We start from the raw sequence: 22,303 nt of genomic DNA, 5'->3' as shown, positions 1-22,303 counted from the left end.
TCATGGAAAAAAGGACATTCCAATGCATAACACTGCCTCTGGACCAGTGGTGGGTTTCAAAATTTTTTTACTACCAGTTCTGTGGGTGTGGCTTGGTGGGCGTGGCATGGCGGGCATGGCAGGGGAAGGATACTGTAAAATCTCCATTCCCACCCCACTCTAGGGGAAGGTTACTGCAAAATCCCCATTTCCTCCCAATCAGCTGGGACTCGGGAGGCAGAGAATAGATGGGGTGGGGCCAGTCAGAGGTGGTATTTACCGGTTCTCCAAACTACTCAAAATTTCCGCTACCAGTTCTCCAGAACTGGTCAGAACCTGCTGAATAGCACCTCTGCTCTGGACAATGAAACAGGCAACCTAGCGACTTCAAGCAGTCCGTGTCTGGGTGGCAGCCAGTATGAACAGAAAAGAAAAACAAGAGGTCCATCCAGCATTCAAAAGTATCCTTCATGTTTACAAAAGCTTGTTTTTCCTGCCCTGAGCTATCCGTCCATTTTGCAACCCTACTAGTTTGGCCGTAGCATGCCTTGAGGAGACTGAATCAAAGAAACAATACCTGTTTTTGAACCACAGTCCTTGTTTCCTACTAGTTGCAATAAAACAGCATTCTAAAGCAGATCAGAATATCCCGAGATTGCTTACGGAACAGAGCAATAATCTTGCATTATTATTATTGTTTGCTTTTGAATCTTCATTGGTTTGTTTTCTGTTTGAATGGCACTGGAGGGAACTTATCCATAGGACAGGGAAGGCAGAAATCACTTCAAAAACTACTTGCAGATCCCTTCCTCCAAGTATCCTTAACTGCGTTGATAGTCATTCATTATACTGTAGGCTACAAGACAATTTCCAAATTCAGTGCTGAAACTAAATTGGGACTTGAGATGAGGTAGGGTGACTTTTTCAACCTGATCAAGCTTTCATAGGCAATGTAGGATTGCTCTCAAAAGTCACATAGAAAAACAAAGAACTTTCTTACACAGATTTTACTATTACCATTCATTTATCTTGAGAAAATGACAGAGAAGAGATCCAAGAAAGCTACTTCTTGGCTCAGGACTCAATCCTGACACATGGATGCACAGGTATTCACTTGAGATGAAGATGCTCTTGAGGCATGTCTGCAGATCTTCAGTCAGTATATAGCTCAGTTTTGCTGTCTATGGAAATTCTCAATCATCCAGGTCATGGTAGTGCCAAAGGTGTTTCTTCCAAAAGGCAACTGGACTTTCTTGGTTAAGCTTCTTCAGTTCTAACAACTTCTCAGTTTTGCTGTTCAAAATGTCCAGCCATTTCTATGACTCAAATCTGACTCAAACTTAACCCTAACCCTTTGCTATTCTATCTTTAAAACCTTAGCAACTGAACATTAGCATGCAAATGCTATTGTGAATAATTAGTACCAACACATTTAGCAGCCTTTTAATTACAATGTCCATTAAAAGATACTGACTCTACACATGTGTTCATCTTGTTTTCATTGCTCTTCTGCACAGACACAGGTTGCAATGGATTACCTAGGGTCTAATTCTGCAAAAGCAGTTTATAAAAAGTCATCACTAAATGCCCAATTTATTTATTAAAAATGTTTATATAGTTTCCTATTAATCAAAAGGAGCACATACCTTACTCTGGGCAACTTACAGACCCACTTCATCAGTAATATTAAAACACTATACAAAAACATAACAACAAAAATATCAACCCTCAAATCCAAAAGAGCTTTGCGTTCAGAAGAATTGGATTCTATCTGATGGCAGGGGAAATACTGTTCCAAAGAACAGGAGGAAGCAACAGAGGTAGCTTGACTCTGGCATGTCAGGAGATGGCATTCCTCAAGGGATAGCATTCCTCAAGGGATCCAGAGAGCTCAGTCTTCCAGAAACAACTGGAAGTAGTCGACCCTGCATATATTCAGGTCCTGTTTCATGAAGGACTTTAAAGTGACAGCCGCACCTTGAATTACCAATCTAGAAGGAAATTGGTAAGACGTGCAGCTCTCAGAGTGCTATACAGTCAACTCACAATACATTGGTATCTACTCAAGCCGCTGCATTCTGGACTAGTTGGAATTTCTGAGTGACCTTCAACAGCAACCCAATGTAGAGCAGTTGCAGTAATACAAATGGGAGGTGATCAACATGCCAATGTTGCCATCTCAGAGATGTGCCCACCTGGGATTTGGTTCCACTAGCAATTTCTTACCTCCCACCACTGATCTGAACCACTCACTCAAAAAGAACCCTTGCAACACTGCACCTCCCCCTTCTTGTTGACAATTAAGATGGATACTGTAGTAAAGGGATCTTTACTACAGGGATCAAGGGATCAAGTAGGACCAGGACTTACATGTCCCCTATCCTGGCCTCATCTGCAATAGTGACTGATGTGGATTTCCTCTAGAGCTCTCTGCAAATGCAGCTATACAACCCTCTCAACAACTCTTCCCAGAAAGGGAATGTCACTGACACACTTAATAGGCTGAGAGTTACCTAACTTTGCTTGGTCAAACAATGATTTCTTGAAGAAGGATTGAACTACTGCCTCTTTCAAGGCAGGTGGCACCATCTTCTCCTTCAAGGAACAATTCAGTATTGTTTGCACAAGGCCCGATTCCTTCTTGAAGGCTTTCATCAACCAAGAAAGGTAGGTATCTAAGATACAGTATTAACAGAAAATGGAAGTTGGGTTCAAACATCATGTTACACCCTGACTGTTTTGTCCATGGCTTATAGAATAAGGCATAGTGATCTGGTTCACTTAGAATATAAAGACTCTGGTTTACAAGTCACTAGACTTCCAATCAAACTATACCATTTGAATGAAACGATACAGCTTTTAATATCACAAAAACCAAAGTCTTGTAGATTCAGTCTCACCAAGCTTCAACTGGTTCTCCTATCCTTTCTAAACTTCTGACATATCACAATCAAAAGTTCTTTTAGAAATGAAACTACAAATTTTTAGTTGGGTGGGTGTAGAGAACTGAACTGGCTGTAATTTATGAAATCAAACTTAGCTTCTCTTGTTCCCTCTCACGCACATTTTAGCAATGTGGTTGTAGCATATTTCACACTCCTCTGGGAGACAAATGTAGGCCAAAGGCTTCAGGAAGGAATCTCTAGAAAGGAACATAGTTCCTTAGTTCTGACTGTGAGAGGGACAAAGAAAATAATATTTCTAAAAAATTGTATAAATGGTTTTGCACTTTTTATTATTTATGCTGACAATGCAGACAAAGGACGCTTGGTTTAGTAAGCAGGAGCCAAATGTGAAGAACTTACTCACATACTGTATATGGGACCTTGCAATTATCTGTACATAAAGCAGCTGGAAAAATCATTATTCTAGCTAGGCCTATGGTCAAACTAAATATACATATGCTAAACAAATCCTTCATATTGTAAGCAAAAGTAATTTCATATTAGCAAGTTTTGCAATATCTCACATCCCTACAGTCTATCTTACATAGATATTTCAGGTCCAATTTCCTTGCCCTTGGCAACTACTTCACATATCTCCATCTCTAAAGATTCTAAAATCTAAAGTTTTTTTTTTGTTTCCTCCATTTCTTGGATCTGTGTATTTATATTGTCTCTTTATGCACAATGTTTCCACACTCCTTTCCAAAGTTTTTTTTATTTTATTTTCAGACTGCCTGCAAATGTCCCGTAAATAACATGCTTGTTCTGAGCAGAATAGTGAGAGTCATAAAATAATGGGCTCAAAATCTGATACTATCATTGAAGGTTTGAGATTAATGTAACTGATCAAACAAACCTGGTATATACTACTGAGAATATTTTTAAACTCAGCAATTTGGTGTTGTCCCAACTTGCCAGAAAGAACATGAAATTTCTGAATGAAGAGAGACAGGTAAAAAGAGATCATCAGTCTCTTATGTGAAGTCATAGAGACCCTCAGGTTCATTGCTCTGTGGCAAAGAAAGAACTTGGTTGTTTGGCTTTACCTTTCTAGCCATATCTGATGGCCATCTTTGCCTTCTTCACCACTAGTAAAATACGCACACACAAAAAAACAAAACAAAACAAAACAAAACAAAACAAAACAAAACAAAACAAAACAAAACAAAACAAAACAAAACAAAACAAAACAGCATCTTCAGTGAGAGGCATGTATTACTACTATAGAAAAACCAGGTTGCATTTACATAATAAATATCCTGTTACAAATAAAATACATACAATAAAGATCTTAAAAGGTACCAGAATACTTACTTTTTTGGCTTGAGGCTATAGACTATCCTAACATTTTCCCCAATGTACCCCAAGTAGAAGTACGCTTAGCAATTTTTTGAAGATTTGTATAGTGAAAACTATTGAAAGGCTCTGAACTGAAAGTAGGCCTTCAACAATTTTCCACTAACACAACTAAGAGTCAAAAACATTAAACTGCATCCCTGCTGTCAAACAGAAATTCAAGATTATTTTAGCAAGGCTGTATCTCTGCATAAAACACTGACTTACACCCTTCTCAATTCTTACACTGGGAGTGTGCCAGTTAAATATATTTGAAGAGATCCAGCACAATTACTTTTGTTGCTGTGTTTTGACAATTGACTTCTTTAAAAATAAATAAATGCATAAACTAAAGAACAATCAACTAGCTTCTAGAATTACAATTTGCTGCAGAGTATAAATCAGCCTGAGTTCTTAGAGAAGAGTACAATCTGATTGCCAGAAAACTAAGTTAGTGTTTTAAATTTAAGGTGCAATCCACTTTGGCCAAACAACACTGTCACCTTTCTACCAAGCCAGCCACCAATTTTCAGAAAGCTGTCATTATTTCTAACACATTCTCATCATTTGTTTAAGTATAGCCTGTAAACATGTAATTCAAGAAGTGGCATCATAATAACCTAAGAACAATTGTGCTGTATCAGCAAATCAAAAACTATGATAGTGCTGCATTCCATTTTCTTGCTGTCCAGTTGCATGGCTAATATGCCTTAAAAAAACAACCTACAACAAAATATATTTTATTGAAAAATGCCTTATTGAAAGGTCAAAGACCATTAAACCACACCTATCTAAACAACTGAAGAAACAAACAGCAAGGGGGGAATGTAAATATAACACCACAGTTTTGCAAGTCAAATTTCCTCAGTTTCCAAATTAGGTAGTGTTCCTCTACCATGTACACATAAATATCTTCACTCCTCCAGATCCAGAATAAAGCAGGTTATTCTCAAGCAAGCAACTTAATAATGATAAATTTCATTACTTAATTAAACTTCATTACTCATATACTCCTAGCATTTTGTCCCTCACTTTCTTTTTCCCCATTCCCTTAATCTTTAGGAGGAATTCTTATTGATACTCAATGTTTGTGTAGTATACTCATTGTCCTCCTACCTCAGAATTGAACTTCCTGTCTTTCATTTCTCTTAGTAACTGGGTGCCTTCTTCATTCAGTGCTTCTGGGGAGTTTTAGGGTGCATCTGTGCAAGTTTCCAACCCAAAAGGATTGACAAATCCTAAACTAAGCCAAAGTATACTTCTGCAGTATGACATTAGCAGCTCAGAAATATGCCAGAGAAATGAAACAGGGCTGACATGGCGAACAGTAAATCAAGGCATTGATAGCCCCAGGGTCTCTGCCTCAGTGCTGTGTGGGCTGAGAGCAAGTAACTGATCCAAGGTCTCCAGCTAGCTTCATGCCCAAAGTGGGACTACAATTTACAGTCACATGATTTCTAGCTTGATGTCTTAACCACTGCACCAAACTATTTGTCACCTTCTGCACACCTTGATTATTATCTTCTTTATTTTGCATTTTTACTTTGTGAGCCTATATACAATATATGTAGATTCTCCTGATTTTCTATCCCAGATGACAGACAGAAGTACCACACTAATTTTCATTTTTAAAAAATGAACAACCCCCTGCATCTTTTAAATCAAGGAGTGTGAAGAAAGCAGTGATTGCAATCGTAAGAGCCCTCAGAACAGGAGGCCGCACTCACTGAATGAAGTCTTCCTTGTCCCCAGTCCATATAGTTTGTGTATAAGCTTGCATGTGTGTCCAGGTTTAGCTAATGTACATGATTAGCCTTAGATTCAGGAAGTGCCAAAGAAAACATTTCAACATACAGTAAATAATTCATGGAATTTACTGAAGGCCACTGTCTGAAAAAAGTTTTAAAGGGGAATTAAATACATTGATGAAATATGGTCATATAGGAATTCTTCACTCAGAAGCACCTTAGTACAACAGGTAGAAAGAAAATTTATTGGCTTCATGGTGGGGCTTCTTGGATCCTTGCAAAGCAGAACGTAGGGCAAAATGTAATATACAGTCTAATCAGCATTCTTACTAGGTTACTTAAATTCAGGAAGATGTCTGAAATTACATCCAATCTGGCATGTATTTACACTACTCCCTTCCATCCCTATTGACTCCCAACATGATGCTTCTTCCAAGTGACCATTCATGCTCTGAGCAGAAGTGGCCTGACTGCTAATGTAAACAAACTCCCCTGGAAAAAGCTTGTCAAAACCAATGGGGGAGTACATAACTTTAGCCATAGATTCCAAGGCAGGCAGTAATAGCAACCGCTTTGTGTTTTCCTTGGTCTGGCTTCTCCTTCTGCATTAAATGCAAACAGTCAATGTATGCTATATAAAAAAAACTGAATGGTTCTTCGTTCAAATAAAGCTAGTTCGTTCTGTGGCTCATTAGTAGCAGTATAACTATCAAGCAATCCGGTTGGCCTATAACTATTTGCAATTAACTAGAACTAATTCAAAAGTGTTAACAAATCAGGAAGACCTGCCCTAGTGAGTAAATATTGCATGTACAGTAAAGGACATAGAATGCTTGAATGCCACAAAAGATGGAAGAAGGGGTGTTCTTTCAGCCAAGGGAGAAACTATGGGCAACCTCTGATAGCATTTGTAAGCTCTTTATAAGTATTCAGCTCAAACCTTTGTTCTTGAGAGAGAAGAAAAAACAAACAAAGGTGCCAGAGTGAGAGAATATGTGGAGAGGAGGCACCCATTTGGACTCTACTCTTATCTGGAATTTGCTTCCGCCCTGCCTAGATACAGTCTCCAACCAAAGGGGAAAAAAAAATAATTGCCAAGTTCTGCTTTAGGAACTGGGCTCTAATATTGTTGGTAATTTCTTAGTGTATTGCTGGTCTATGACCATACTAAATTGATGATGATTTCTTAGGCTAATTTTTAAATGCATACTCTAGACCCTATATGCAAGTCTGTGGCTTGGCCATCATTTTGTTAGCAGTTATTTCCAGTATGACTGCAGCATAAACAAATGGGTTACTAAATCAAATGGCAGCATGTCTGAAGAAATCAAGATTATGGAATAAGAGCTTATTAGAGCCAAAGAACCATAACTTCAAGAAACAATTGCTATATTTGGATAATAAAATGTCCCAACTTTAGTGATTGTCCAAAATTCGACGTAACAGTTCCAGAAATTTATTTTAAAGGCCTTTTGTTTTATCATGGAGTCTCTAATTCAAATGGTTTTTTAAAGAAGAAACAGTACATCCTTTGTGCTAATTTTATGACCTAATATTTTATCCATTCAACATAGTTTCAGCCTTCCAAAATGCCACTCTCAACCTGCCAAAATCAACATCTCTACATTATGTACAGTATGATTTGATAAACCTTTTAACTTTTCCAGATGGTTATCTTGGCAGGAATTGTTTTGACAAAATGTGCTATCCAGTGCCATGCTGCAATAACGATTAGTTATGTACAACATTAAGTGGTTAATTCCTGAAATATACTAATCTTCACCAGAATCTTGCTTCTACCCACCCCCCAAGGATAAGCTGAACCAAGCCATTCAGGATGGCTCATCCCATTTCAGAAATAAATGCAGATGTGAGGAGGTGGGCGGGAGGACAGATAGCACCCAATTTATCTAAAAAACACAGCTGCCTTATTATGGAGAAAGCCATAATGCTGACAAAGATTGAAGGAAAGGAGGGCAACAAGCAGCAAGATGGATGAGCTCAAAATGCATTGACAATAGGTGCCCCATCAGAAAATCTGAAGGCGAGCCAGGTCATCCTGGAGAGATCTATCTATGTGGTTGCTAAAAGGTGACACTAACTTGATGGCACGTCATCAATAGATGTGTTAGCAATTATGCCAGTGCCTTGGATTGTCTTGTGCTTGAGACTAGAAGATAAAAAGATGCAATACTTTCCATGTGATACTGTTTGCAATTCCTTGAAAGAAAACCTGTTCTCCCCCACCCACTCACCCACCCACCCCCATGTACACAGGGGAAAAGGTACAGTCACTCTAAGAAGTTGTAACCTGGGGTTAAATATCTTTAAATCTGAAGCAATGAAGGGTCTGAATGTTTATCACCTCACATCAGATGCTTCTCTAACAGTTGCACCATGAGAGGCTGTGTACTACAAGAAAGCAAAACATCAAGGCTCAGTACTGCTTCTCTGAAGGTGAACTTTTTCTAAAAGGTGGGTTGCCTCAATGCACTCAAGGAACATTTTGTTGTTTGCAACCCAGTATTCTTTCACAAAAGACAAACTGAAGAAGTGACTTTACTCAGGTTGCCTCTAGAGAAGAGCAAGGGTTCAGGATAAGGAGCATGAAGAAATTTATTTTCAAGCATATGGGGAAAACCCCCAGAGGCTTAAGAGTTAAGGAAACAATATACAGAAGAAGAGTCCCCTGAAGTGGTGCTTCATCTTAGGAAGCAAGCACATGTTTTTCAGCCACAGCTGAATCATTTTTTGCTCCTTTCATTGCAATGTGTGTTTTTGGCCACAAGCTGGGAGAGAAGACAAAAACTAAGCTCTTGGAACTCAAAAGTAATTAAAGTTTATCTTCCAAACGAGCAATAGAGATCTTTTTAGGGGAAGGAGTGGGAGTGGAGTTTCAATGTCCGAGAGGCTAAAGAAGAGAACACATATCTGCTTCTTTCCAGGGATATATATGCAAGGACCAATATATACCAGTATTTGGGATATTTTAAAGCAATGTAAGTATGGATAAACATTTGTGGAAAGCTGTATCTATCTATTGGGGTCCTCTCTCCCTTTGTTCTGCTATCTAATTGTGTAGAAGAGGAAGCATTCCAGCTTTGTGATGCTCTCCCTCCCTTCCTGCCTTTCTTCCCTCCCTTCTCCACCATGGAATCTATAAATCACTTCTGGCAGGTAGCTGGGAAGCAGCCGCTAATGATAGTTTTGCTCTGGAGGAAAGGAAGTCACCTTTTAACCCTGCCTGCTGTTGTTTGTCTTACAATAAGACTGGAGAACAGATAAAAACAACATGCCAACTGTCACAGAAGATCTGATCACAACTGCAGCAGGAAACCCTATGCCAGACCCACAACACGTTCAGACTGAGGATGTCTGTCCCTCAGTCCAAATATTTGGATGAGATGCCTTTTACCCTTCACTCATTCAAATGCTCCCTATGCTCAATCAGGGAAGAATCAGCCACTTTTCTGAATGGAAAAATCAAGAATATTGCGTGCCTGTTTCAGTCCACTAGAGATGCTCCTATCAACACTTTGACTTATGAAAAATCAAGGGAGGGGAGAGAGAGGGAAATAGAGAAGCATCATGCAGTTTAAGTCACGAGAGCTAAGGCTTAAGAACAGACCAAATTCCAGAGAAAAAACTGTGCCAAAAGTACAACACAGTACAAATTAGTTTAACAGGAAATGGTGAGATGCTGATAGCCTGAACAGCTTTGTGAGTAGGTCTAGGCCAATATATGAATTGTTCCTTCAATGATAAATAGGTTATAAACATAATAAAAAAGTAAGCGTGTCTGAATTTCTTAAAAGCTACTCTCAATAATTTCCGGTAAATAAATCATATGAAGTACTGAAACAGAATCTATTCAAATAATCACTGAGGGTCTATCTAGCCAGTTTACTTTTGAGTTTGTGAAACTTCAGAAGGTGGACAAAATCCCTGGAATGATAAGGTCTACCATGCTGTCATGACTTATTAAATCTTCTCGGACAAAGCTGAGCGATTGGGTCAAGGAGATGATAAACACTTTCCTGAAAGACAGCAAGGTCCTGATTCATTTTGAAGATGTAGCAGTAGACCTTCTAAAAACACCAGCCTTTTGCTAAAGCATACTTTAGAAAAACAAAAACAAAAAACAGATGTGGGGAATAAGCTCTGAGCATATGGTTCAGAGTGTCATGGTTTGATTGAAATAGATTGTTTAGATCTGCTCTAGCAGAACTTCTGGAAGAAATCATTTGGAGATTACAGTTGGAACACCATTAATATGCCCTTCTCTTCCTTCTTTTTCTTACCTGATCACAGGGAAGAAGTGGAATTTCTAAACTAGTACCACAAAACTTTCTGAAATGGGTAAAAGAACCTAAGCATTAAGTAAGATCCTAGATTTTTCTATTTACTTACTAAGGTTGGAGAGATAGTTGGTCTTAGAGGATTCATTAACCTATATGAGATGCAGCTGCATTCCCACTTGAAGCAAAAAAAACAGTGAATCAATAAGAGCTATTCCTACAGGGGTGCCTGTGGTACAGCAGCATTTATCAATCTCCATCCAATTTGTTAACGGTTCCCTTTTCCTAGGAAAATTAACTGTGAGAATTCAATTTTAGAATTGCTGCTCAGGATAAATTTATCAACTGAATGGCATTTTTAAAGCCAGGAGACTATATTGACAACTTTCATTTTGTTATCTTTACTTCTTCTTCTTTTTTTACTGATAGAATTATGCCGTAACATTTATTTGGTAATTTGCCTTATATTTTTGTTATAGAAAAGCAAAAAAAAAAAAATGTTCAAAATAAACACATCAATAATGAATATTCTCACATGTAAATTTGCATGTAACCAGAACCACTTAGCCAAAGTTGGCTGATCTCAAAATAGCTAAGCAGGGTTGAGCCTGATAAGTACTTGGATGGGGCACCACCAGGATATCTATGCCTGGGAAATCAAAGCAATATTATTGCTTTGGTATTTGGTAAATGGTATTCTAGAAGAATACCAACCTAATCACTTGAATATTCTTGCCAAGAAAGCAACATGGAGATGGTCTTCGTGTTGTCACCAAGAGCTCAGTTTGCTTAAGGGAGACTTTATTTTCACTTTTACAACCACCTCCTCTTTGTGCAAATGGCAATCAGTCCCCTCAAAAACTCTACTTTCTCATGAAAGACAAAAACCATTCAGAGGCCACAAACATGAATTCGATATGGAAGATACGTACAGTGAAGACATCGTCATCTCCAACTTCAGTTTCATTGTGGATCGTAGAAGATGATGTTGTAGAACCTGCAAAGACATTTTAAAAAGTGTTCCTTTAGATAAAAAATTATATTCCAGACCATCCTATTTATAAAAATTTAGTGGAGGGGCAATATTTGTTTTGGGCATCCCTCTCATAAGCCACCTGCTAAGCCCACATTTCCAAAATCAAACAAGCCAGAGTGTTGTGCTGGAATGAAGTAGAGCGGTCTCATGCTTAAAAACCAGGTCAATATTCTTTAGGACAAAGCCATTTTTTCACATTTTCACAAAAGCAATTCTATGTGGTATATTTTTTTTGGTGAATTCCTGATCAAGTGTTTTAGAATGGTACAAAAAAATTAGATGAATTAGAACTTGGACTTCCTCTTGCCACTCTCCAACTATGTAAAGCCCAAGGTACAAATTAGTTGGCAAAATAATAATAAATAATTACAATTTAACATCAATCTTAAAAAGTCTATTCAAGATAACAGCAAATATGGAAAACAAATGAGAAATATATGCTCACTCTGGATTAACTTTACAGTTCCTTCTAACATAATAGTTCCTACATAGTACAGAGGACTGGCTGAATGATGGGATCACATTCTCTGAAAGCCAATACAGAAAGTTAAGACTCTGATTTAAGTAATGTAGCAGGGCTTCTGTGAAAAGACATGCAACATTCTGTCTTCAAAGTTAGCACCAAAAACAAAATTAAAAAAAATGGAAACGGGGAGTGGAGAATAGAGAAGACAGCCATTTTGCTACACACATTAAGGTGGTAGGATATTGTATAGTACCTTCTGTGAGATCTTCAATGGCTTTTCTCACCCCTCTGTCAAATGCTCGCGCATCAGCAGGGCTTAGAAAAGTGAGTCCAAATTTTCGGTTGTCAACTTTCCAGTGGTGAAATGTAGGATTTGCCTTAGTGTAGATCAGGTCTTTTTTCACATAGCATTCCAGCACCACCTGGGGTGAAAATGCAGAGATGTGCAATGATGATATTTACAGGCAAAGAACACAAGTTTATTAGTGTAATTTACTACTTCCTCTTGCACACATTAAAAAAATAAATCTGCTTGCTTTGCAGTTGTTTGGTATGACTCTCCTTTCAACACAAGAAATCAGGAAAATTAAATGAGACGACAACATGCTTGAAACATTTCCTGCTTGGCTGATACAGGAACACAAATCTTTACATTACACACCATATTTCATATCTCTGCAAAGCCAAGTTTAACTTCTTTAGGAACTTATTCTTCACATGTGCGTGTACATAAATATTGTACCATTTCAGCATTCATGACTTTACCCCTTTTCATGCAAAATGAAATCCAATCTATACTGCTATATAGTTGGTACCATGGAGTCATTGCTGCTCTTCATTACCCATTTTATAATGAAAACTGCTTAAACTCACAACACATGGCTGGACTCAACCACAGTTTCAACTGGGAAATTATTTTAGACCAAGCCAAATCCCAAAATGCTAGGGAATTCCTGGAAGCCTGGCACTTAGACACGTAGACACGTAGAGATAAATTACATTTACGTATAGTTCAAAAGAGACAATAAAAAAGCTAAAAAAGAAACAAAAAACTAGAACACATCTTCTCCAGCAGTTTATACCCAGATAAGCAGGGATTAACACAAGACAAACAATCAAGCAGAAAACAATACCCTAATCAAGGAACTACCAAGGAGAAAACGATATTCCCACTAACACTGGCAGTGCAACCTACTGTATATAAACAGAGAGCAAGCCCCACACTCACTAGGACTGATGATGTATCTGCAAGCAAACAACTAAACTCAGAGAATACCAAGGATTCCACAGTTCAACCCTGAGTTACAAATATTCTTTTCTTTTGGGCAATTAGTACCACATTGACCACTCACATCTCATAACCAACCAGGTAATCATTATTCTTTTTCTCTTCCTCTGTTACAGCTTTGTCTAATTTAGTATCCTCTGGACATATTGGACTACAGCTATCATAATATGCTGGTAGAAGGCCAACGGGCATGCTAATTAGAAGATACTAGAGTTTAATTTATTATAGTGCTTTGACCCTAAGAGCATCTCCAAACCAGTATCACTGAATCAGTAAAGCCCAGCTCATTCAAAAACATCTGTATCACCAAACCATAATAACTGATTCATCATCTCATTCCATATTTATTTTAACAGTACCTTCATTTATCAGTGGTTTATCCACTCACTGTAGAACAGCCACATTTTTAACAGTTTCCACAATGTTATGATTTTTGGGGTTGTGGGAACTACCCACCAACAATTTTGCTATTTTCCCTATTCAACATGAAACAGCTAACAGCTAAGTATTGCATTACTGGTTAAAACTTGGATAGTGAGACCTGAATTATAACTGGTACTGAACATAATAACCCTGTAAATTACTTTAAGTTATTCATTTATGATTGAGTTGTAAATTAAGTTATTCATTATAAGGGTTTAAAGGTTTCCTCTATCCAGCCAAGGGAGCATGCTTTGCCTGAGAGATGTTTCCATCATCATGTGGCCAGCATGAAAATATGAAACACAGTGACCTTTCCCACCAAAGCGGTACCTATTTACCAGCTTGCATTTGCATGCTTCTGAACTGTTAGGTTGGCAGAAGCTGGAGCTAGTAATGGGAGCTCACCCCATCATGCAGCACTTGGGTCTTGAACCTGGGCTGTCAGCTTTTCAACTGACAAGTTCAGGGTTTTAATCGCTGAGCCATCACTTCTTATTCATTATGATTGCACCAATCATACTGGGCAAATGCAATTCAGAACTCCCTGGAGAAATGGTAAGCAACTTGGTTAATATGCACCCTTCTTCCTGTTGACAGGATGTGCATATATATACTCACACATGTTGCAAAAAGTCCTGCCCAAACTTTCAGTGACAAACCTGAGGAATTTGGGGTGCAGAGTAAAGGCAAAAGCATGCTTAAAGTCACCTAGAACCTCAAGCAGGCCCCACATCTAATGGGACCACTTCATTTTTGAGAGGCCATCCAGAAAGCTAGCTTGATTTGAGGAAACAAACTTCTTTAAAAGAAGGGGAAGAGGCAGAAAGATTTAATGAGGAGGGTAAAGCCCAAAGCAACCCAAGTAGGAGTGAAAATATTCAGTAGCCACAGAAAATGAAAACGAAGGAATGGAATGATTTTCTTCATAAATGCGATTGTCTGCTAAACAGCATTAACTTACCTTATTTAAAATATCTAAAATACATAAACTGCTTCTAGTTCATACTCTCCTTTTACCAACAGTAATTCAACCCACAACTAATTTGTTTTGTTCTTTGTCAATTCTTTTTGCCTTAGAAATACTGTTTCCCCTTTCTTGTACTTCTTGGCTAGTATGACATTTGACTACCATTGGAATGGAATATTGCTGAGAAAGGCACGGTTAACTGGGACTCTGAAGACTTCACCCTGCAATATTTTATTGCAGGCCTCATTTGTTATGTCCAAGACCTAAATGTGGAACAAAACATGTATCTGTTATCTCTTTAGTTTGTTACTCCATTTTTGGATTAGACTAGAATAAACTTGTAGACAGAGACATCTTCTGATTAAAAGTGGTCAAGAAGAGAAGTCCCAAAATTTGAGAGTTATTTGTCCCACAAAGAAGCAGGAAGCTGTGGTCACAGCAAGTCACAGTCACGGTAAAGAACTAAGTTTAAATCATCCTGGCATTTTTGCTCTTCCAGGCTCTTATCTCAAATGAAATGGTATGAATAATTCAGTCCCATTTCTAAAGCTTGAATTACCTCATACAACGTGGCTGGCTTTGTTAGTTGTTTAAAAAAATATTTCTAATCTGTTTAGCAAATTTTGGGGGTAAAATGTGTTGTTTTCCATTCTGATTCTCTTTAAATGTTTAAGGAGTTTAAACATTAATATGCACCTTGCTCTTTGTGAAAACAATAGATAACATCCATTTGCACTAAGAGAAGCTTTGTAGATGTGTCACACATGAGCTTAGGAAATGTTAAGGAAGATGGGGGTGGGGGGCATTTTGGAAGAAAAGGGGTCAAAGTAAATAAATACCAAATCAATTTAATTTACCAGTTTGTCTTTTTGCCTTTCTCCATGGATGAGAAATCCATTCCTTCCATTGGCCTCTGTGCACTGGATCTTGCAGACACCAACCCTACTAAGGCCACCTCCTTCTTGGGGCAGCCATCCTCCACTGGAGTCATCTCGGGTCATAACCACAGCTTTGACTCGCACAATATAGCTGTCACTGCAACAGACAAAAAACAGGAGGCGAATAAATCACAGAGTACATTTCACAGATTTCAGCATCTAATTATCTAAAGCTGCAGAAAAAATCAGTAGTCTTCTGGGGTTGTAGACCTCAATTAAAAATGTGATCTGCCATCACAGCTAAAAAGTGATACCACAGAAAGATTCCAGGTGTCATTCATGATCAATCCAGCCGAAGACCTAAAACTGCCTCAAGGAAAATCTTCATATATATTGAGAAGGTAGATCTCACTCTGCATGTGAGCAACCTACAATCGGCACCAAAGGAACTCAAATTTAATTCCACACACTAAGTGACACAGATGATTTTTAAAAATAGGGATGGGGGAGGTTGAATAGTTAACGATCTATGGAGTGAGATCAATGTTTATGTTTCATCTTGAAACAAAAAGATTCAATCTGGCCTTATGGGCTCTTGCCGATAAAAGCTGACGTTAGAAGAAATGCATTAGACAAAGCTGCCATGTAACTCTGGCTGCATGGAGCTATTGGTACTTGAAACAGGAAGGTCAGAGCTGAAAATATATGGTTATTGGAGATGAGGGAGAGGAATGGTAGGATAGAAGGGCAAGTTGAAGGGTAAGGTGTCCAAGTACAATAAAACAGCATTACTCAGCCTTCCATCCTTCCGAGGTGGGTAAAATGACAACCCAGATTGCTGGGGGCAATATGCTGACTCTGTAAACGGCTTAGAGAGGTCTGTAAAGCACTGTAAAGTGGTATATAAGTCTAAGTGCTATTGCTATTATTCTAGAAACCCTAGGACAGAGAAAAGAGAAGGATCCTTTAATTTAGCTTTTATTTCCTCCTGTTTTGCCAGGTTCTGAATCCCACACAACTTATCACAATCTTACCCAGAGGAAACTTTTGTTACGCTACAAATATTCCAGCCGGAATGAAGTGCTGGCTATTCTCCATTCTCATTTCTTAAAAGATCGAATCATTTATTTATTTATTTATTTATTTATTTTTCATATTTCTATGCCGCCCACTCTCAGAGGACTCTGGGAGTCTTACACCAAAGACAGTATACTAAATAGCATATTGCCCCCAACAATCTGGGTCCTCATGTAGCTTATCTAAAGAAGCGCCATCTCTCTTTCTCTTGCTCTTTCCGATTATTTTATGTAAAAGAATATAAACTATTTTCCTTACAGAAAGAAAATATCCAACAAGATATTCACATAAACTCATTATCAAATCCTTAATGAAAGATTGCATTAGAATAAATGCAATTTGAATTTCACAGACGCAGCTTTCAATCTGGGCTTTCGATCAGTAATAGAAACACTTTGTACTTTGTGAAGATTTGTATGATACAATGTGATTTCAACTACAGCTAATCCTCGACTTACAACAATTTGTTTAGTGACCGTTCAAAGTTACAATGACACTGAAAAAAGTGACTTATGACCAGTTTTCACACTTATGACTGTAGTAGCATCTCCATGGTCACATGGTCAAAATTCAGACACTTGGCAATTGAGTCATATTTATGTGACCAGTCCTAAGGTCATGTGACCCCCTTTTGCGAACTTCTGTCAAGCAAAGTCAGTGGGGAAGCCAGATTCACTTAACAACAGTTTGACTAATTTAACAACTACAGTGATTCACTCAATAAGTTTGGAAAGAAAAGTCATAAAATGGGGCAAACTCACGTAACAAATGTTTCACTTAGCAACAGAAATTTTGGGCTCAATTGTGGTCGTAAGTCAAGGACTACCTGAACTATGTTCTTAAAACTCTCTACAAAGAAATTTTGAAATGCAATATATCATGAGAAATTAAATAATCTCTCTCTCTCTTTGTATATGTATTCTCATTCTCTCACTCACTCACTCTCTCACACACATACACACTCATTTATTGGTTTTCTACCACAGGCTTGGTGAACAAAAGCAAATGGAAATAAATCAGTAGTTCTTATTACTCTGTCTGTCCGTCCATCCACCTATTCAGGGTATGTCTGCCCAGTAATAAGAACGCCAGACCAGTACTCTACTGAAAAAGTAAACCCTACCAACCTTTTAAGATATTTACTTCCCACATAATAATATCCAAGGACTATAAATAACTCCCATAAGCAATTTCCTGTCCCGGAAGTTCTAAACTCATGCTATTTTGAGGGCAGTGTTTCATCTGTACATCTTATATTAATTGGCTCCTCTAATTCAATTGATGCCTGTGATGGTGGAAGCTTTAGGGAAATTCATATCTCCAAACCAGGGTGGATTTGATTTAAATCAAACTGATTTAAATCACGATTTAAATCACTAGTGAGTAAGGCTTGATTTAAATCATAGTTTTCTACATAAAGACTAATTCTTGCTGGTATAACTTTAATATGCAAGTAGATGAAGATTTTTAGAATAAACTTTTCATATTAGTTTTTTTATCCCCAGTTTAATAGGTTAATCATTCATATTTGGACAACTTTTCTGTTGTACTTAGGAAGGAGAAAAATAATCATTACCTTAATAATAACAATTTAAATAGATTTATTCAACTGAAACAATAGCATTACAGCATATGTTATTTGCTTAAACGAACATCCATGTTTGTTAACTAATTTGGCTAAACAAAATATATATATTTTAAGAAACTTAGACTGTCAGCCCAGCCTACACATGAAAAACTTAAATACTGTCCTCAGTAGCTCACTCGTCATCTTTATCTTCTTCTTTGTTCATAATCTGGAAAAGAAAAACAAGCTTTCCTACTTTATCGGGTCCCAAACGATTTCTCAATTTAGAATGAATGAGTCCAAAGGAAGAGAATATTCTTTCAATGCCTGCAGAAGAAGCTACTGCTGTTAAAAGTGAAATCATTACTTGAACAGTCTCTAAATCCAAGAGCTTAAGTGACTTCCACCAGTTCACTGGTGTGACTTTCTTTAAAATATCTTCAGCAAACATATATTTCTTGAATGGTTCCCTTAGCTTTGAAGTTTATTATAGTTGGCATTACAGATGGATGATTGCTGGATACCCATGTCATAGCTAACTCCTCTTCCTCAGCACTTAAGTTTTGACCCTGATACTGGATATTGACAATATTTGCCAAAAAATGAGCTGGAGACAGTACTTGTCCCATTCGTTTTTTAATGCTTGTAATTTAATTCTGTCCATGTGTAGTTCTGTTTTTAAGTGTTCACTCAGTTCCATCCAAATTTCAACAGCATCAGCAATAAAACAGCTATTTTTCTGTATTTTGTTTAAAGCTTCAGAGATGGGTTTCAGGATGCTCAGCATATGTTCAACATTTCTCTTAAGCCCAATGTTGAGGATTTTGGCCGTGACAGTGTCATCTATTTTATCTCGATTTTCTTCACAAACTGTCATCAGAATATGCCAGTTCTTGATATACTGCTCAAAACAGTCCACCACAGAGTTCCATCTAACATCTTGTGGGAGCGTTAGCTTGGTTCCACCCATCCTTTTCAGAGCTGCTGCAGTAAAATGATTATTATGGAAGTATTTAGCAATTTCAACAACATTAGTCTTTATTTCTGGAACACTTAAGTCTTTGGCTAAGAGGTGCAGCAAATGAGCACTGCAATCATATTTTATTAGCTTTGTATTCTCTTCCTGCTCTTCTAAATTTCTTCTCATCTTCACAGCATTGTCTGTGACCAAACTGCGTACTAGACATTTGAATTTTTGTTCACATGTTATTATAGCTTTTACTGCCACTTCTTGTAAGTATTCTGCTGTGTGTGCATTTCCTGACGTATCAATTGTTTGTGCAAGGAAGACTTTCCCTTCTTCTGTTGTTATACAAGCATATACAATAGGATCATTGTGGACATTACTCCACCCATCAATACTTAGGTTAACAATTCTACCCTCCAGAGCTATTGCACATTGCTCCATTTCTCTGTCATACACTTTATCCAGCAGTTTCCCTGCAACATCTGCTCTGCTGGGTAGACTGTATCCTGGTCTCAGTGACTGAACCATATTAATGAAATGTGGGTTCTCAGTCAGACGGAAAGAAGAGTTCGTTGCATAAACAAACTGGGCAACTTTTTCATCAATTAACTCTTTTTCTAATCTGCTAGTTTTTATCACAAACTTATCTATGGTGGTTCCAGGAGGGAAGGGTTTTTTCTTTCTTTTAGGTGATAGTGATATGTGGCTGTGGGTGTCTGATGATGATGATGCTAATGAAGCACTATCCTGGATGGATAACTCTGAAACTGTAGAACAGGAGGATGGTGATCTTGAAGGTGGATAGTTTCCAGAATCCATGAATTCCCCTAAACAAAAAGTCAATGCTGTTATTTTATTGTTTATACAATTTCTGCTTATTGTACACAGCACTGCCCCAAAAGGAATATTTGCGTTTCTTCATAACTGTACCAAATGACAGTAACATGCAGTAATAATAAGAAATATAACTTTGCTCAAACATGACAGTTCAAGGCAGTCTTTAGAAATATGATTCAATAAAAATGTTTACCAACCTGAAGATCCTGCCTGTTCAAATGTGTTTCTTTGGTCATCTTCATCAAAGCACTTCTCATGATGTTGCCTCATTCGGGCCACCAGGCCTTGCATTTCTTTTTTGCAATGTTTGCAGTTTGCACGCATGACTGCCTTACCGATAGGTAAAGGAACTTCATTAAAATATTGCCAAACTGGGTCTCTTTTACGGCCTGCTGCCATTATAGGTTTTTTCCTCCAAGGAAAGAATGTGATAAACCTCAGGTCATACACACAAAAAGATCCAAAGACTTGTCTGTCTGTGGCTGTGCAGTATTGTGCTCAGAAAGTTTCACTTTCATTTTGTACTGCTTGTCTGCTTGCCCCTTCCTCCTCACACTTAGTTTCACTTTCTTCTTGTGCAGATCTATTCCACTCCAAACAATCAGAAAAATATTGTTTCTATTCTATTCACTGAATTTCTTGAAACTTAGCACTGAAGGGGTTGATTCTGTATTCATAGGTTTGTAGAACAATAGGATTAAGGTCTTTTTCTCAACTCTGTTCATGTTATAACATTTTTGCTGTGAAGAAGAGGCATGTGATCTCTGCTGAGTCAAATTCAGTTTTGAGAACTGCAAAAGTAAACCAAGCATCTGTGATAATATCTTGTAGGCAGAGAAACTGCCCAATAATCTTACAAAAACCTCTGGAAGAGCATGACATTGTGAATGGATTAATGGAATTTATTTACCAAAAAAATTAAACATATACAGCCTTATTCTACATAATTAAAAAACTAATCTTTATTTCATGATGGAATAACCTTTGGATGGTAATATATTTTCCTCAAAAAGCATTTTATTTAAAAAAATCTGATTTAAATAAAAAAAATCCGATTTAAATAAAAAAAAATCTGATTTTTTGATTTTTTTAAAAAAATCATTGATTTTTATCCACCCTGCTCCAAACTAATAAGCTAATTGGTAAATACAGTACCTAGCCCCTTCTATCACTCTTTTAATAATCTGTTTTTTGTCCAGAGCAAGAGCCATCATTTTAAGGGCAAAGAGATATCCCTAGGTCAACCAGAATGAGAGGACCAAATAAGATCTCCCACTTTTTTTTTTAAATGGAACTATTGTTTTCTTTATCACTTGGGGTATAGCTGGATGCTATATTATATGCTATATACCCATATCATATAGAATGAACTTCCATGCCAAGCCTTCAGTATAGTATTTATGAAAAGAATCCAAAGAATCCAAAAACTTTAATAAATACTAGATAACTGCTTATCAAGTGAACAGAAAATACAGTAAATGGTTCTAACATTTGATTTTCAACATCGAACGTAATATCTGCATCAGAGGTTATCTGACTAAATAGGACTGAGGTCAGTCACACAGGGTGGATAAAAATTGATGATTTTTTAAAAAAAAATAAAAAAACCCAAATTTTTAAAATTTAAATCTAAATTTAATTTTTTTTATTTAAACTGGATTTAATTTTGATTTTTATTAAATTTATTTTAATAAAATGCTTTTGGAGTAAAAATCTATCTAAAAATAGTTTTCTATTTAAGGTACACTAATAATTTAGTTTATTCAGCATGAAATGGAGCTCAGTTATGTAGCATGAGCAGTGCTGTGGAGTCGGAGTCGGAGTCGAGGAGTCGGAGGAAATTTTGGGTACCTGGAGTCGGAGTCGGAAGTAAAAGAAACTGAGGAGTTGGAGTCAGAGTTGGAACATTTATCTCCCGACTCCACAGCCCTGACATGAGGCTGTATATTCTGCAATATTGGGACTGTCAGTAAGTCAACAGCATGTCAGAGGAGAAGCTGCTGCGGGACAGAGATGACAGTTGCTCTTTAAAAATTATTATTTAAATTGAATTGATTTAAATCAAACCTTTTTACTAGTGATTTAAATCATGATTTAAATCGAATTGATTTAAATCAAATCTACCCTGGGTCAGTGCCATTTGTATCTCTATTCATGTGTACCTGTAACTAATGAAAAAAAAAAAGACTGAGCATGAATTTGGATGATGGAAGAATGTTTATAAAGAATAGGAAAAAAGTGGGAAAAATAAAAAATAAGACAGAAATGCTGGTTATAAAACTGTGGGTAGTATGCAGTCAGCTGCAAGGAAAGAATGTTTGCCAAATGGAGCAAAATAGATGCATAGAAAGAGTACTTCCACTTGTTTGCTTACATGGAAATGTATGGATGCTGGGTATGGCATCAAAAACAAAAACAATGTGAATGCCGTGGGAATGGGGTACTTATATGTACGCTTTTACAGTACATATAGCAATAGCACTTAGAGTTAT

The 22,303-nt window shown here is 37.4% G+C and overlaps 1 protein-coding gene across 1 annotated transcript in view; it reads right to left on the bottom strand.

The window, feature by feature from the left end:
• Nucleotides 1–22,303, bottom strand: part of SPRED2 (sprouty related EVH1 domain containing 2) — a 99,315-nt gene that overhangs the window by 4,542 nt on the left and 72,470 nt on the right. The window contains exons 2-4 of the mRNA XM_070956535.1: nucleotides 15,343–15,520; nucleotides 12,061–12,229; nucleotides 11,238–11,302 (exon numbers count right to left, since the gene is read on the bottom strand). Of these exons, the coding sequence (XP_070812636.1) occupies nucleotides 11,238–11,302; nucleotides 12,061–12,229; nucleotides 15,343–15,520 (412 nt within the window). The remainder of the gene's footprint in view (nucleotides 1–11,237; nucleotides 11,303–12,060; nucleotides 12,230–15,342; nucleotides 15,521–22,303) is intronic.

Source organism: Pituophis catenifer, unplaced genomic scaffold (assembly GCF_029215685.1).
Source record: "Pituophis catenifer annectens isolate HBS135680 unplaced genomic scaffold, rPitCat1.0.hap2 SCAF_1, whole genome shotgun sequence".
Taxonomy (NCBI): Eukaryota; Metazoa; Chordata; class Lepidosauria; order Squamata; family Colubridae; genus Pituophis; species Pituophis catenifer.
Note: the sequence above shows the minus strand (reverse complement) of the source record. Positions and strands in the feature narration are given on the sequence as shown.